Here is an 18,281-nt window from a genome sequence, read left to right as displayed (position 1 = left end):
AGGAGGTGGGAGATGCCTGGGGGCCTGAGCGCAACGCGTACCCTCCTTGAAGAGGATTTGTGGAGGCTGAAAATCCCCACCTTCTCACAGCAGCCCAAATCTCTTCTTTGTGTGTTACTATGTTATGTATCTTTGGTTTTATATATATATATCATATTCTGTCCTATGAAGCATGTGGCTGGGCTGCATGGCCTTGGGACCATGTCAGCACATGGAGGGGTTCATTTCAGTCTCCCCCATCTAAGTGAAGAAGTATAGAAGGTGTGAGGGGGAGAGTGGAAAGTGGGGCGTTTTTTCTCTTTCCATCCATTGCTCTGTGCTCCATTTTTCTCCCCTGATGGAAGGAAGGAAAAGAGGAAAGTGGTAGATATTTTCTGAAAAGGGCAGAGAGGAGCACTGCATCCTTCAGAGAGCTCATTTTCTAATTTAAACTGCGAAGCTATTTATAATCTCCCCAAGGAAGGAAGGCGAGAACTGCCCCTAAAAATCGATAGAGAAATCCAAGATTTTAAATGTAGCTGCGAAGGACCACCAGCGCAACAACCTCATTGCCCTTCAAAAAGTAGTCAGAAAGAGAAAAGCTCCAGCTTTTGTAACTCAGTTCTTAATTGAGCACAATTCTAAACACGCCTATTCAGATGTAAGTCCTACTGAGTTCAGAGGAGCTTCAACCCAGGTAAGTGGTGTTAGGACGAAAGCCCTAGTTCTCTTGGTCTTGCGTCTGTTAGTGATGAACTGCAATGCAAACGTAAAACAAAGACCACTAAACTCCACAAAATGACATATTGTTGACCTCTGAGGCCACGGCTACACATTAAAATGCACTGGAGTTGCCAATTATAGCCAGATTTTTACTACCACTGGACAATTCCCACAGCTGTTTTGGGTTCTTCCCAACCAATTGGCGGAAATGCTATTCCAACGGCAAGGGTTGAATTGGAATGTGGACTGGCTTTTCAACTGCATAACCAAATAAAAGTTGCAGTCTGTCCCAGCCCACAAATGTGTATTTGGTTTGACTGTTCCTGCCATGACGTGCAACTGCCTCACAGCAACCAGCTACTCAGAAAGGCAGCCCCAACAAGCGGAAAGCCTTCAAACCACAGGAGATCAGTCAGAATCATGCAGATACTGGTTTTACAGCCGATTTTAGACATACTGATTTAAGTGGTAACTTACTAGGGTAAGTGAGGAGGGTGGGCTTCAGAAGTGGGGAGAATTCTGCACTGATAGAGGGTCTCCACTGCTATTTTCCACAGAAATGGCAACACTAAAGGCAGAGCTAGCATACTGGTCCACATACCAGCCATTGAATGTTTACTTATCCCCTCACCAGAAGGCCTGAAGAAGGCTTATTTCTTTCCAGAATCAGAGCGATCACTGGACATCGTCACAAAAATTAGATTAGATTACCGTCCGACGTTTTAAAACCCGAGGCTTTCCTTTATTCCTCTCACAATTTAACTATGAAAAAAACAGGCTACAAGGGAGTACTCAAATTGCCCTGAGTACATTGTTGTTGTTGTTGTTGAATGGCAGTATATTAAGTTATCATAATAAGTAAGTAAGTTAGTAAGTAAGCAAATAGGGATGATGATAGCAACAAGAGACAACAAGCAGTATTATTTCCAGAGCAAACAAGCTAAGCTAATGATCACTTTGCAAAACTCTCGACCAAAACATAATTATGTTTCGCAATATGAGCGGAATAGCTGTTAGTCACATAGCTTGTTTGTGGTGCATCAGGGCACGCACACAAACACACACATTTAAAAGAAAATCCTCTGCCTTTTATGACTGAATTAATTGCATGACATGAGTGAGACCTTAGCTGGCTGACTGATTTATCGTCAGCTGCAGCCGTCTCTAGGCTTTGATGCCACGACCACTGGTGATTCCTGCTCTCTGACTTGTACCTTTGCACCCCCTAGATGATGTAGCTATATATGCACAACAGTTTTCTTTTAAAGTAGGCGAGCATAGGCTTCTAAGGGCAGATTCATATACTACCCCAAATGCTGTTTCCTTATGGTTGCATACAATATCAACGTTAGCAATATACAATATGATGAAAAATTATATTTATATTGTTAGGTTTTCAAAAATCCAGATCTTATCACGTGCTTTTTAAAGCACCTGTGAATGTAACAACAACAACAACTTATTTATACCCCACCCATCTGACTGGGTTGCCTCATCCACTCTGGGTGCATATACTGTACAAAAAAATAATAAAGTATCAATCATTAAAAACGTCCCTATAAAAGGGAAAGGACCCCTGGAAAGTTAAATCCAGTCAAAGACGACTATGGGGTGTGGTGTTCATCTCACTTTCAGGCCGAGTAAGACAGTGTTCATCCACAGACAGCTTTCTGGGTCATGCGGCCAGCAGGACTAAGCCACTTCTGACACAACGGAACACCATTTACCTTCCTGCTGGAGTGGTACCTATTTATCTACTTGCACTGGCGTGCTTTCAAACTGCTTGGTTGGCAGGAGCTCGGACAGAGCAATGGGAGCTCACCCCATCACAGGGATTCGAATCACCAATCTTCCGATCGGCAAGCTGAAGAGGCTCAGTGATTTAGGCCACAGTGCCACCCACTGCCTTTCACCTGTTTAAAATTTACCTTTTTTACCCCCCCCCCCCTTATACAGGGCTGCTTTCAGATGTCTTCTAAAAGTCAGGAAGTTGTTTATTTCCTTGACATCCGATGGAAGGGTATTCCACAGGGTGGGCACGACTACTGAGAAGGCCCTCTGCCTGGTACCCTATAACCTCACTTTTCAAAATGAGGGAACCACCAGAAGGCCCTTGGAGGTGGATCTTAGTGTCTGGGCTGGATGATGAAGGTGGAGGCGCTCCCTCAGGTCTACAGGGCCAAGGCCGTTTAGAGCTTTAAAGGTCAGCACCAACACTTTGAATTGTGCTCGGAAACATACTAGGAGCCAATGTAGGTCTTTCAGGACAGGTGTTATATGTCTAGCTGCCACGTTCTGTATTAGTTGTAGTTTCCGAGCCACCTTCAAAGGTAGCCCCACATAGAGTGTGTTGCAGCAGTCCAAGCAGGAGATAACCAGAGCATGCACCACTCTGGCGAGACAGTCTGCGGGCAGGTAGGGTCTCAGGTAGTGTACTAGATGGAGCTAGCAGACAGTCATCCTGGACCCAGAATTAACCTGAGCCTCCAGGGACAGCTGTGAGCCCCAAATAACTCTCAGGCTGTGCATATGGGAGGAGCTAATGATATGGGAAAATTCACTGTCCTGATTTGGGGTTCTTTCCACACTTTATGCATTACTTGAGAAGCATAAAATTGAAATTGAAAAACCATTGCCATGGAACCTTAAGGTGTATATGCAGATCTAGATGTCTATATTATAGCACAAGACCAGTGGAAGTATCCTGATTTCTGACACCATTTCATAATGCAAACTTGCACTGGCAGAGCAAGTACAATGCCGTGCTATAAACTTTTATCTGTATTTAGAAACACTGATCGTTTTGAAGCTATAGAATAGAATCTGGCCAGGATGTCATTAAAGAACAGAACTGTACCCAAGGTACTATTTTTATTTCAGAGTGCTTGCTATGCACCATGGAAAAGGGAGAGTAGAAATCAAAGCTTGAAGTCTGGTATCCTCCTACATTTATTTTCCTCATTCTTTTCACTTCACGTATATTCCTGTTCCAAACCAAAGGATGTATTTCTGATGGCCTGCCCTGCTTGCTTTAGGAGGAAATGAGAAGCATCAATAGGACTCTGTCTTTTACTCCTGCCCAAGACTGTTCTGAAACTGCAGTGTAGCTGACTGCCTGGCTGATGATTCATGGGAAAAGAATACAATTCCTCTTTACTTTTCTGCAGTTTTGCCAACACAACACAACAATGGTAACGCTAGGGAAAGGGGGTCATTTACTACGACTGTCAAGAGGAGTTGATGGAAGATGCCCTATTTATAGAAGCACAGTAACAAACACAGCTTGCACTCTGCAAGCATAGACATGCCCCCACTTCTCTGTGGGTGTAGACTCCTTCCTTCAATCTGAAGCTTGTTAAAATGCTCACAGCATTAAAATTGTTAAATATACTGTTTGCCCCGTTTTCAGAATTGCATCCTAGAATCACAGAATCATAGAGTTGGAAGGGAGAACCATATACAGTCTTACCTCGAAAGTCAAACAGAATCCGTTCCGGAAGTCCGTTTGACTTCCAAAATGTCCAGGAACCAAGGTGTGGCTTCCGATTGGCTGTAGGAAGCTCCTGCAGCCAATCGGAAGCCACGGAAGCCATGACAGATGTTTGGCTTCAGAAAAACGTTCACAAACTGGAACAATCACTTCCGGGTTTGGAGCATTCGGGAGCCAAAACGTCTCGCAAGACGTTTGCCTGAATGCCCCTTGAGTTTGTTGGAGGAAGATTGCAATTGCATGAAGTGCAATTTTGTGCACATCTTATTCTACCTGTCTCCAACGAATGCCCTGTTTAAGACAGTGTTGTAGTTCAGACATTAATTATGATATCCTACCCAGAGTCGGTCACGACTGAACCTAATGGTCAGGGGTCCCTTTACCTTAAGGTAAAGGTAAAGGGGCCCCTGCCCGTACGGGCCAGTCGTTTCCGACTCTAGGGTTGTGTGTTCATCTCACTTAAGAGGCCGGGGCCAGCGCTGTCCGGAGACACTTCCAGGTCACGTGGCCAGCGTGACGAAGCTGCTCTGGCGAGCTGGCACCAGAACAGCACACGGAAACGCCGTTTACCTTCCTGCTATGAAGCGGTACCTATTTATCTACTTGCACTTAGGGGTGCTTTCGAACTGCTAGGTGGGCAGGAGCTGGGACCGAGAGACGGGAGCTCACCCTGTCACGGGGATTCTAACCGCTGACTATGCGATCGGCAAGTCCTAGGCGCTGAGGTTTTACACACAGCGCCACCCACGTCCCTACCTTTACCTTAAGCAGGGCTTAAATCACAGTTTTCTCAGTTTGGATGACACCAGAAACTATGGTTTAACAAACCTTGCTACCCTTCTCAAAGCTTCGTGTGTGAAAGACAGCTCTCAAATTTACAGAATGGTTATCAAGAGTTCCCAACTAATATGTGGGAATGAAGCATCAGTCCCAAATGTTGTCTTACATGTAGATTTACTGCACTTGTATAGCACCTTTCTTCCAAGGAGCAAAAGGCAGCAAGCATACTGTACATAGAATCATAGAACGGTAGAGTTGGAAGGGACCAAAGGGTCATTTAGTCCAACCCTCTGCATTCCAGGAATCTCAGCTAAAGCATCCATGGCAGATGGACAACCAACCTCTGCTTAAAAACCTCCAAGGAAGGAGAGTCCACAACCTCCCAAGGGAGACCATTCCACTGTCAAACAGCTCTTATTGTCAGAAGGTTTTTCTGTATGTTTATTCAGAATCTCCTTTCTTGTAACTTAAAGCTATTTGTTTGAATCCTACCCTCCAGAGCAAGAGAAAAGAAGCTTGTTCCCTTTTCCATGTGACAGCCCTTCAGATACTGGAAGATGGCTATGATATCTCCTCTCTATCTCCTCTTTTCCAGGCTAAACATGCCCAGCTCATTCAAGTGCTCCTCATAAAGCTTGGTTTCCAGACCCTTGATCATCTTGGTTTTCATCTAAATTTTCAGACTTTACACCAGGCTATTGCGGACAACCACTTTGATCCCAAATTGTTCTTCCACTAGCCCAATGGGAGAGGGGGGCTATTTCTCTCCCCCATCTCTCACCATACCTGTAAGTGTATCTGTGAAAGAAGCGGCAGAGAGGAGGAGATGGTGTGGAGAAGCTAGTTCACTAAAACATGACCTCCACACAATTCCAGTTTGCACAAGTTCCTGGAAGCAACTGCAGGGAAAGCTGTTGGCTTATGAACTGCTTACTGGTTTGTGCTATTCAAACTCAAATCCGTCTATAAGATCAGGCTATTTGCTTCCCAGGTAGCCCAAATTGGAAAAAAGCCCCTACACAATTACGTACAGTAAGAATATCACAGTTCCTCTAAGAAATTCTGAAGACTAACAGCATGATCCTAGCCATGTCAACTCAGAAGTAAGTCTGCTTAATTCCCTGGGGCTCTTGTTGTTGTTGTTTAGTCGTTTAGTCATGTCCGACTCTTCATGACCCCCATGGACCAGAGCACGCCAAGCACTCCTGTCTTCCACTGCCTCCCGCAGTTTGGTCAAACACATGCTGGTAGCTTTGAGAACACTATCCAACCATCTCGTCCTCTGTCGTCCCCTTCTCCTTGTGCCCTCCATCTTTCCCAACATCAGGGTCTTTTCCAGGGAGTCTTCTCTTCTCATGAGGTAGCCAAAGTATTGGCGCCACACCTTCAGGATCTGTCCTTCGAGTGAGCACTCAGGGCTGATTTCCTTCAGAATGTATAGGCTTGATCTTCTTACAGTCCATGGGACTCTCAAGAGTCTCCTCCAGCACCATAATTCAAAAGCATCAATTCTGCGGCGATCAGCCTTCTTTATGGTCCAGCTCCCACTTCCATACATCACTACTGGGAAAGTCATAGCTTTTACTATACAGACCTTTGTTGGGCTTACTCCCAGGTAAATAGGATCAGGAGTGCAGCTTAGGGCAAAAAAACTATTGAAAGTGTTTCTTTGAGAACTCAAGACTGGGTGGGAGAGAGTTCAAATACGCCTCAACATCCTGCATAGATTTATTGATATTCAGAGGCTGCTTCACCCTGGACCCATAGCAAATGAACCCACAGGACTCAAAAGAAGACCACACTTGAAACCACTAGGTGGCCTTCAGCAAGCCACTCTGTCTAATCTATTGGCACCATATTGCGTGTTACAATATGATGTCAATAATACCAGTCTACTTACCGAATGATTGAGGCAATGTGTTTTGAAGACCCTAGAGTCCCACACAATGGCTGAATAATTATTATTGCAGTTAACAGATTGTTAGGTCCAAGTCCCCCTCATTTCATACAGTGTTTCAATTTTACCTGGTCCATGGAGACAGGAGAGCAGGAACAACACAAAAACTCATCACAGATGCACAGAATTTGGAGTGACATAGAATAGGACAAGAGAATAGCTTTCCAATGGCCCAACTTCTCTCAGTTTAATTTCGCAGCCAGCATACTGGGGGAAATAGTAAGGGGTGGATGGCAGTTTCAGACCAGCTATAGTGTGCACCAATGTCATGGCTACACCTGTCAATGTGGGGATAAGGCAGGAATGCTGGTCCCAAACTTGGCTAAACCTTGAGTTGACATTCCCAAGACCCCTTAATGGTGTCCTTAGTGAGAAGTTGAGAGCTTACCTCAACTTAGTTAAAGGTAAAAGGACCCCTGACCATTAGGTTCAGTCGTGGCCGACTCTAGGGTTGCAGCGCTCATCTTGCCTTATTGGCCGAGGGAGCCGGTGTACAGCTTCCGGGTCATGTGGCCAGCATGACTAAGCCACTTCTGGTGAACCAGAGCAGTGCATGGAAATGCCATTTACCTTCCTCCTGGAGCAGTACCTATTTATCTACTTGCACTTTGACGTGCTTTCGAACTGCTAGGTTGGCAGGAGCAGGGACCGAGCAACGGGAGCTCACCCTGTCATGGGGATTCGAACCGCCGACCTTCTGATCGGCAAGTCCTAGGCTCTGTGGTTTAACCCACAGCGCCACCCGCGTCCCTTCACCTCAACTTACCTTCTGCTAAAGATCTTGCCCAGAGCCAACCAGAACAATTGTGACAAAAACGGAGAGCATTTTAAATGGATCAATGAACACTGCGGTGGGGGAAGGTGAAGCCCCTACTCTGCTGATCATATATCGAGTAAATTCAGCTGGCATAGTCGATTTGTCTTTGGTCAAATGGCAAAATCCAGAATGACCAAGCTGACCAGTTGCACTGGAAATGTCCCCCAAAGCTCTCTAGCACCCTCATCCTTTCTGAGGAACAGGATACACCCCACCCCCCAGTAAACAGAACCCCAGGGCTAGCCATGCTTTGCAGGCTGAATTGATAAAGAACATTCAGATATTCTTAATTACTGCAATTGCTCTGCAGAGCGCAACAAGCAAATATCAGCGTATGTGTGTGAAACTGTCCACAATATCAATATTTGCTGGTAGCTATCTGTCAGGGAACTGCCATCGGAAAGAGAGATGGTGCAGAGGCTCCAGCAGACTAGGAGAGATTCTGCAGCGGAGGAGGGAACCAGCAGGGGGAGAGCAGAAGCTCCGGCAGAAGGGGAGTCGGAGGAGGGAGGGCTCTGGGATACTTCTAGTGAGAATAGTGCAGAGGTAACAAGACCCCCGTTGGCAACTCCCACCCTTCGCCGGAAGCTGTCACGCAGAGAGTCACGAAGGCGCATGTCCGTGAAACAACTTTTATGTTGGCGTAAATTTCGTAGACGCCCACTGTCAGATTCTACCAGCGACTAACGGAGTCATGCCTTGGAAGGCTCCGTTAGTGCCTCGGTTTGGTTGACCAGCCAAACACCAGAGGGATCAAGCTTTTACGCACAAGCAGCTCATTATCCCATCACACTATCTAAAAATACAAACCTAACTTTTGGAAAATCCAAAGATACAGCAACATAAACCAATGGCAGATCTGCTGAGGGTTGTTTTAAGGCCAACTGAATATGATTTTAATTAATATTGCAGGCTGTTGCAGACGGATTCGTTTCCTTAGCAAGCAATTGTGTTATAGGGTGTGTTTTTTCCCCTTGTTGCTGTTTAGTCTCTTTCTTTTCCCCTGTCTGGAAGGGTCATAACAGGGACAGAATAATTTGGTGTATAATCAGCTTCCAGATGCTGAAAGCAGCAATAATTGCTGTGGTTCAACTTGCCATTTTCTCCATCTTTTTGTGTCGGCTACAAAATGCAGGCTGCACCTGAACGTAATGTTCCTCTCTAAATAGTTCCGTTCTAAACAGCTCTCTTCTCCTTGTCAGTCACAGACCATGGCTTGCTCTCAAATGCGTTTGTTTCCCACAACCAGTCAGGCACTAGCGTGGAGACTTGCTTCATATTCTATCAACTGCTTGTGTAATGTTAGAGAGCGAATCGGATCCCAGCGAATATCAAAGGACATGCTCACCGAAGAATACTTAAACACTGTGTTTCACACAGCAATTCACGCCACACCAAGACCCCATCTGCACTATACATTGAAAGCACTATGATACCACTTTAAACAGTCATAAAGGCAAAGGTAAAGGGACCCCTGACCATTAGGTCCAGTCGTGGCCGACTCTGGGTTTGCGGTGCTCATCTCGCTTTATTGGTCGAGGGAGCCGGGGTACAGCTTCCGGGTCATGTGGCCAGCATGACTAAGCCGCTTCTAGCGAAACCAGAGGAGTGCATGGAAACAGTGTTTACCTTCCCGCCAGAGTGGTACCTATTTATCTACTTGCACTTTGATGTGCTTTTGAACTGCTAGGTTAGCAGGAGCAGGGACCGAGCAACGGGAGCTCACCCCGTCGCGGGGATTCGAACTGCCGACCTTCTGATCGGCAAGTCCTAGGCTCTGTGGTTTAACACATAGCGCCACCCACGTCCCTAAACCGTCATGGCTTTCCCCAAAGAATCCTGGGAAGTATAGTTTGTTAAAAGAGCTGAGAGTGCTTAGGGGGATCTCCATTCTCTGAATAGTGCTACAGTTTCAGAGTAGTTAATCCCTCTCCCTAGCAAGCTCTGTGAACTCTCATTCTGTCAAGGGAATAGAAATATCCTAAAAACTTTCAGCACCCTTAAACTACTGTTTCCTTGATTCTTTGGGGGCAGCCGTTTAAAGTGGTATGATAATGCTTTAAATATATAGTGCAGATGGGTCAGGCTACTGTGCTATTGCTACTGTGGAAGAGCTTGTAACAGAACTAAGCACATATTTTCAATAAAATAAAATAAAATAAGTAGAAATGCAAAACAGTAACATCGGGAATGTTTATCAGGACTATCTGACTAATTAAGAAATGCTGTATAAAATTGGATCACCCCTCCCCAAACTACAGAGCATGGAAAGTCACCCCCCCCCAAAAAAAAATATAATTTGGCATGATTATTTGGCTTTTCTTATTGTATTATGATTTTGAATGTTTTAATGGATTCATTGGATTGTTAAATTGGAAAACTTAATAAATATTATTATTATTATTTTTAAAAGTAAAGAATGAAAGGCAAAACAGTATGGTGCAAAGTGTATACAGAAAGCAACGGCTAAGTCTTAGATTTTGCTTTTCGAGTTTCACATTTTGGATTCCGGATGTTTGGTAGGAAGAAGCTTCAAACCATCAAATTATAGATATAATGATCTTCCGAAATGCTTCCTGCCTGCTCCAGCCAAGGTTGTTTATAACATTTAGCTCCACTCCTACGCTGAGGGTGTATGACAAATAGCTTTCCCTCTTTTCAAGGGTCTTAATGGCTGCTGTCCTATGTGTGATTTCTCTGAACTGGATCTCTCTGGAACATAACAAGCATCATTTGCAAAACAGCGAGTCCTGCTTATTCTATGATTAGAGGAATTTCCTTACATAAGCTGCAGGGCTGACATTTTCTTTCCTCTTGCAACCAAACATATAAACACCCTCCTTCCCTAAACTTTTCCTACCACAAAATACATACCTGTAAAAAATGTAATTAAAACTTTTGAAACAGTGTAAGAACGGAATTACATTACTACTAGTAACATCACCACATACTACTTACCATGTAAAGATAAGACACAGCAACGTAGATATTAAAATCAGAACTTGGTTAAACATTGCAGACTGTGTGCGTTGGATGGCTCTGTGGAGATCATTCTAGATTAAAAGAAAAGAGATGCATAATGTTCAGAAATGCTTTTTATATTAAATATTAAATATGCCACAACTAATCTAACTTTTGTCAGTATTTCATATGCAGGTATGCAATCTGGGTGATTGACTATATGGGACTAGCGGAGATGACCGGCAGAATCCGTGACCAAGAAAAAGAGACGGTGGAAGAAGATTGGATGAAATTTAAAGTATATCTGAAAAATTGTTGTAAAATTGAATGCTAAAATGTCAAGGGAAAGGAAAATATAGAATTACAGCTGTAACTGATTAAGGGTTAGAAGAAACTTAAAGAGAAAATAAGTAATTAATTAATTGGTGTGAAGAGCTGCTGAAAAAATTTTAAAATAGAGATGCAGAAAAGGGGAGGTAAGGGGAAGTCCGAGAAGTAAGGTTATGAAAATAAGTTTTTTGAAATTATACATGTTTATATGTTTTGGGTTTGTTTTTGTGTGTGTATTGTTTTGTCTTTTATTTGTGTTGGAAAACTAATAAAAAAATTATAAGGGAAAAAAAACAGACATACAATCTGGATTCCATGTTTTGAAGCGCTGCAGTTCTGCAAAGGTTCACATTTTATTTATATATGAAATCTTATTTGCCTTTCTACTGAGGCATTCAAAATAGCTACAAAGAAATACAGCAAAAAACAGCATACCCTTTTTTAAAATAAAGCTCCCAATCAGTAGAACAATCGCTCTAAAATGCAAAACTGATATAATAAATTACTGTAAAACCAACCAGTCTAAATTAAAAGAAACCAATAATCAGATTAAAAGTCTTTTGAAATACCAACTTCGGCTCCAATCCTGTACACACTCACTGAACTCAACGGGACTTACATCTGAGTATACACGTAAAGGATTATGTTTTTGGACTGGCAACCAACAAGAAAGTGTGCTAAGCACGGATTAGGAGCCAAATATAATTGGTATTTTCTCAAGAAACCATCAGCTCCAACAGTTTGGAGCCAGAAAAAAAATAACCAACAAGGCAAAGGGATTAATGCTGGACCAATAGTTTTATTATAAACATAGGCAAGGCACTTGTTTTCCTGAGAAGTGAATCTAAGTAAACCACAGGGAGGTAAAACAGAAGGCTGAAAATTCCAACAATAAAACTACTTCAGCGTTTGAATGGAAATTCAAAAACCAATTAACCTGATGTATTTGGATTTAATCCAAATTACTCCCATCCATTTTCAGTGGCACTCCACAGGCTGAAATTTAGGTGTTGCGGCTTAAGCAGACTACTGATCTAGGTTTGTGATTTGTACAGATAAAAGTACAGAGTTTTGTTGTCATTTTTCTTAAAGAAGTCCTTTGTTATACTTACAATCATATTCTCCAACGCATGTTTGGCAAGCCAGCAATTTAAAAACACTGGGATGAATAAGTTTCTTAATGCAGGGCAGAAAATCTGAAGGAGAATGCAGAAAGACATTAAATGTATTCAGCTAACTTGGCCAGTAAAACTGCACTGAATGCACAGAAACGGTAGTTTCATTTTAAAAGATCTAATTTCAAGCCTTATTGCAATGCCACAATTAAGAATATACCTCAGCAGGGATAACTTTCGAGATATTTGTTCTACTCTCTTTTCACCCTTGCGGGGGGGGGGGGGAGAGAGATGGAATCCTACTAAGCACATTTACCAGGAAGCTTTTGGGCCAAACTAGATGTGTGCACAAATGCTTTATAACCATTTGTGAACTGAGATGTGTGCACAAATGCTTTATAACCATTTGTGAACCATTTAAATAACTTCCCTTTATGCGAGTGGTTTTCAACCAGTGTGCCATGGCACCCTGGGGTGCCTTGAATGATGGTCAGGGTTGCCGCAGGCAACACCGGCCTCTGTCCCTCTCTTAGGGTTGCCATATTTGAAAAAGTAAAAACCAGGACACCACAAAAATTATTTAGCTTTTTTTTTTTAATAGGAAACCCCCTAAATTGCTGAGCTTTTTAAGACAAACCCTCTTTCCTTCCCTCCTGCCTCTGTTGGCCTCTTGAGTCTTTGCTTCCCGAATGATTGCATGACTATTTGTTGCTACCAGCTCCCCAGGTAATAGTGCCCCTAGGGCTGGCCAGGGGTTGCTTCCCAGGCCTCTGTGGGGCAGTGTGAGGAGACACCTCTTTTGGGGGCAGGAAGGGCAGCTCAGAGACCAGGGGCACAGCAGCTGCTGTCCGGAGGACTCTCAAGGAGAGGGGAGGAGGCTGAGGGAACACTCCACAAGGGGAAAGTGTTGGAAAAGGGGTGAGGGGCTGCCAGCTGCGTAGGCAAGGGGTGCCATAACTGGGCTCCTTAGCCCCACAGGGGTGCCGCAAAGAGAATGTCTTTGGTCAAGGGAGCAGTGGGCTCCAAAAGGTTGAAAACCTCTGCTTTATGCAATCAATCAGTTAAACTGATTTGAGAACATAGTAACGAAACTTCAATATACCTCATACCTCAGGTTATAAATGCTTCGGGTTGTGCGATTTCGAGTTGTGCAATGTGCCGAACCCAGAAGTTACCAGAATGGTTACTTCCGGGTTTTGGCGCATGTGCAGAAGCACTGAATCGCGACCCACGGGTGCGCAGACGCGCGGGTTGCGGGTTGCGAACATGCCTCCCGCACGGATCACGTTCGCAACTCGGGCGTCCACTGTATGGGGTTTTTTAATAGATAGTAACAGATGTGAGAAATATAGGGTGGGATTCAATGTTGCACTATTACAAACATTCCACCTGAAGAAGAATCTCATTTTGCCAGATGGAATGATACCCACCCCCTCTCCTCTCCCCTCCTGCTATCTGAGGTTTCTGCAGCCCCTTCCCCCAAACCAATTTAGGCAGGTGCAGAGGGAAAAGCATTGTTGTGCAAGCAGAAGTCCTTGCACGAAGCTTCTGCTGAGGTGAATCCTGCCCAATATTTATAATTCCCCTTTGACTCTAGGTGCTGAACAATTATTACATTTCAAAAAAGCAAAAGTAGGCTAAAAACTTACAAACCAAATTAACAATGTAATAAGCACAAGTTGCTGTGAGGTGGGGGAACCCAAATGTTTAATAATGAAGAAAGAAGAGGAAAATTATATCAGATTGAAAATAGCCTCAAAAATAAATTATTTCCCCCACTAATTAAAATTTGCTTCAACCAACTCAAATTAGGCCTACCAATTAATCAATCAAACTGTGAGTAGATTCAACTAATTGAAGCTTGTAGCTTTAAGGGAAATAATTACAGGTTCGTGCATTCAGCCTGAATTCTAGAATTTGTACTGCTTTAAAATAACTTCACACTTAACCCAGATTGTGTGTTAAATGGATGAGACTTACTGTAATTATGAAAGGGATGGCATTAATAATTTCCAACAGGAAAGGCATCCGCACAACTTGTTCCCATAGGTTTCCCTTGTAAAAATGAAGGCAAAAACAAAAACACAGCACTATCAACCGTTAACATTTTGCACAGTGACAACGCGGGGTATGCAGTGACACACAGAGTGATGCATGCAGCGAGTGACATACTACAAAATTATGCAAATGCATTCCACATGGGGGGGGGGGGTTAACTGAAAAAACTACCAGATTGTGTCTAATGCTAGACAGGCTCATCAATATTTGCAATGAACCTCATTTTTAAAAACAAATACAAAGCAAATCTCCTACTTTTTCTTTCATGCTACAGATTTAAACAAACAGAAATTAATTATCTTTATTTAGAAGCATATTAACAATTTCCAGCTGGTGAATCAGGAATGGGTAATTACTATTAGGAAGTTAGGAATGGAACTCTCTAAACAAAAACACTTGGGGCATTGGCTAAAGTTCCACAACACACAGGAGCTTTCTCTCAATGTTAAGGGACACCCCCTAGCACTCCTTTAAAAATCCACAAGGAGCTGGAACCTTTGAAACAACACTGCTTTTAACAACCTTTAAACCATGGGCAGGCAAACTAAGGCCCGGGGGCTGGATCTGGCCTAATTGCCTTCTAAATCTGGCCTGCGGACGGTCCGGGAATCAGCATGTTTTTACATGAGTAGAATGTGTCCTTTTATTTAAAATCCATCTCTGGGTTATTTGTGGGGCATAGGAATTCGTTCACACACACCCAAATATAGTCCAGCCCCCCACAAGGTCTGAGGGACAGTGGACCGGCCCCCTGCTGAAAACGTTTGCTGACCCCTGCTTTAAACGCAACTAATAAAACCTGTTTGCAAACTCATTTGCTTTAACGGACAGAAACAGAACTGTCCCATAGGAAAGTGGCTTACTTTCACGGCCAGCCTAACACATTTTGTTGCCTGAAGCAAGAAACAAGATGGCACCTCACCCTTTCTGAGTACATCTGATTGACTAGTGTAGGACCTGTGGCAGACATACATAACTCTGATCTCCAACAGATGCCAATAATTTGGGGGGGGCTCAAAAAGTAGGGGCGCTGTCCCTGCTTTCCCCTAGCATCTATTGTCAAGGGCAACTACCTCATTCTGTCTAATGGTATGGTTGGTGCTACACGATGCCCATCGTCACCCCTGACCTGCAGATATGTTGGCTGAGGATAATGGGGGTTGGGATCCTAGGCCATCTGGAAAACCCCAGGTTCCTATAGATATGAAAGAATGTAGCCATAAATACTTACTTTATAGCTGAGATAGCTCAGGAGCGTTGTTTCCAACAGACTTATCAAAGCCACTGACACCTGGAGAAGTGAGACACACATGAAATCTTGTGCAATAATACCCGAGGATTAGGCAAACTTTCAATATGTGTACATCGGGTAAACCAAAACTAGCTGATTTGTGGGAAAAGTAGCTATCTTGTAAACTTTCAATAAAGCCTTTGATCTCTTGAGCTGGACCTGTCAGGGCCGTCTTTAGCAGATGTGGTGCTGGGGTGCAAATATCTACCTAGCGCCCCCAAATTACCACGGACAGTGTTGGGATGGCCGTAGCTGCGCACTGCCAGCCACCTGGGGGAAGCGCAATTCTCCCCCATGCCACTGCGGGAAAGCAATCTCTGCAGAAGATTAGGAGTGAAGTTGCACCCTTCCCATGCCTCTTCGGGAGGAGAACGATCCCCGTAGAGACTTGGGAGGGAAGCTGCATGGCTGCCAGCCTTATAGTTGGCGGGGCACAGCTGGCAGGCATGTAGGGAAAGGTGAGGCCGCTGGCAAAGCTGCGCAGCTCCCCCACTTGCTGGGGCGCCCCTGAGAGGCCGGTGCCCTGGCGCGATGCACCACTAAGCTCTATGGGAAAAACATGACTACAAGAAACTATTCCTCGCATCATTAGTTTCAGGAGGCTTCAAAAAACCAGTATCTGTTGCTTAAGTCATTGACAGCTTTTCTAGAATTGCACTTAAAAAAAAAGTTTTAGCCAGTTCAAAACTTAAAAACATATCAGAAACAAGTTTAAGCCCTCACACTCAAGACTTGTGAAGGTTCGTTTCATCTTCTCAAAACACAATGTTTTTCAGATGAATTTGCCTCAGTCATCTCAGACTAACTTCAAAACAGCTAGAAAAAGAACTCAGTGGCCTAAAATAACAGCATGCACTCAATAAATACAGGATATTCTGTGGACTGGCATTTGTAGAAACATATCCTCACCAAGTCTGGAATAAGATTAGCATGAGAATTTCTAATTTTAAACGAATGTCCCTTACTAATGAAAACCCAACATCCTGAACAATTGCATAATCAGATTCAGCACAGAGATTAGGAGTTGTCAACGTATAAAAATAACAGCAGCATCCGAAAAATGTTCAGATGCCACCAAATCAGTGCTGGTTGAAGTGAATCATATGCTGCCAGGACCCAGTGATTTGGCAGAAAGAAATGTTTCATCTTCAGGACAGAGAATTCTAATCTCCCTGACTTTCAAATTTCATGGGTGGAAAATAGGCTCCAGTTCCACTGCTTTGTATGGCCAGAGCTCAGAGAGGCATAGTTATTGCTCTGCTGCCCAAGAAAAGGGCACCTATCTTCTGTGAACCTGGCATAGGCAGCTGCTAATAATGGGAAGGAGGTGAAGAAGGAACAGTCCTAGGCTTAGGCAAGCACATCTCATGGGCATCCCAGGACTGTGCATGGATAAAGTTGGTCCATTTGTTAGGGGATCCTGACACAAGTATGATACTCTTCCTTGTGTGGGAGAGCTCTAGCTATGTATCTAAGAATGCATGCAAAGGAAAGGGAAAGGGAAAGGATCCCTGGATGGTTATGTCCAGTCAAAGGCGCCTATGGGGTTGTGGCGCTCATCTTGCTTTCAGGCAGAGGGAGCCGCTGTTTGTCCACAGACAGCTTTCCAGGTCATGTGGCCAGCAGGACTAAACCACTTCTGGTGCAATGGGACACCGTGATGGAAACCAGAGCACACGGAAACACCATTTACCTTCCCGCCGCAGCGGTACCTATTTATCTACCTGCACTGGCATGCTTTTGAACTGCTAGGTTGGCAGGAGCAGGGACAGAGCAACGGGAGCTCATCCCATCGCAGGGATTCAAACCGCCGATCTTCTGATTGGCAAGCTCAAGAGGCTCAGTGGTTTAGACCACAGCAGGGGTGTGGCTCTTTGTGCATCACCACAAGGAGCAGGCTAGCTTATGCAACTTGGCAACTCACCCCCATATATAATTTCAACATGGGTGGGATGAAGAGGTCAACAGAACCCCAACCAGATTTTATGATGAATAAATATCCTACATTCATTAGACTTGAGCCAAATGTAAGGTTCCCTGCCCCGCACTCCTAGTCTCACAGATATCACTAGGACATGTTACTTCAGCTAATTGATTGTGCTGTGTTAAATTAATGGTGCATACCTAACTGTTAAAAATGGGTTCGTCTCACTATTTAAAAGCTAAATAAAAGTAATGATAGACATCTGGACTGAACTGTTCAGCCTTAACTTGCTTGCAAAGACTCCCAGAAGTATATGGATTATATGAACTGCTGTTGAGCTGGATGATCTAAATCCCATATGTATGAAATGATGAGAAACAAGAGAATGAAAGACTAGAACAACAATAAACTTATACTAAATGATGAAGGAAAACAATAAAAAACCTGCATTATTCAGCCTTAGCAATCAAAAATTTCCAAACGTTTGGAAACAACAGGTAAACAAAATTCTGGTTTCAGGACCCACATAAGCCTAATCGATTAGGAAATAATTGCTTGTATCCAGGAATGACTAACAATCTATTTTTAAAAATTACAAGGTAGAAGTAATTTTAATGGAAAATATTGCAAAGCAGCAACTCCGAAACATGCAAATTTAATAAACAATAAAAGGCAGATCAGAAAAAGCTATTATTTTTGTTCTTAACGCCTGTCTAAAGGGATGTTGTGTTGCATGATTACACATTTCCACACCCGTAACACATACACAAAAATCAAAATGTGTATGTACGTGTGCGCGTACACATGAACCAGACAGGGTCTCCTGGGCAGGAGGAAGAGAATGTTATCAGAAAGA

General features: G+C 43.6%; 1 protein-coding gene across 5 annotated transcripts in view; it reads right to left on the bottom strand.

Annotated features, from left to right (window-relative positions):
• The window catches only part of KCNT2 (potassium sodium-activated channel subfamily T member 2), a 222,334-nt gene that overhangs the window by 103,666 nt on the left and 100,387 nt on the right, over window positions 1-18,281 (bottom strand). For all 5 annotated transcript variants that reach the window (XM_081914811.1, XM_081914813.1, XM_081914814.1 and 2 more), the window contains 4 exons: window positions 15,442-15,501; window positions 14,133-14,207; window positions 12,150-12,233; window positions 10,705-10,799 (listed from right to left, as the gene is read on the bottom strand). In XM_081914811.1, the coding sequence (XP_081770937.1) occupies window positions 10,705-10,799; window positions 12,150-12,233; window positions 14,133-14,207; window positions 15,442-15,501 (314 nt within the window). The remainder of the gene's footprint in view (window positions 1-10,704; window positions 10,800-12,149; window positions 12,234-14,132; window positions 14,208-15,441; window positions 15,502-18,281) is intronic.

This window comes from Podarcis melisellensis (assembly GCF_964234715.1).
Source record: "Podarcis melisellensis genome assembly, chromosome: 6".
In the NCBI taxonomy this organism is placed as follows: Eukaryota; Metazoa; Chordata; class Lepidosauria; order Squamata; family Lacertidae; genus Podarcis; species Podarcis melisellensis.
This window is presented reverse-complemented; position numbering and strand designations above follow the sequence as displayed.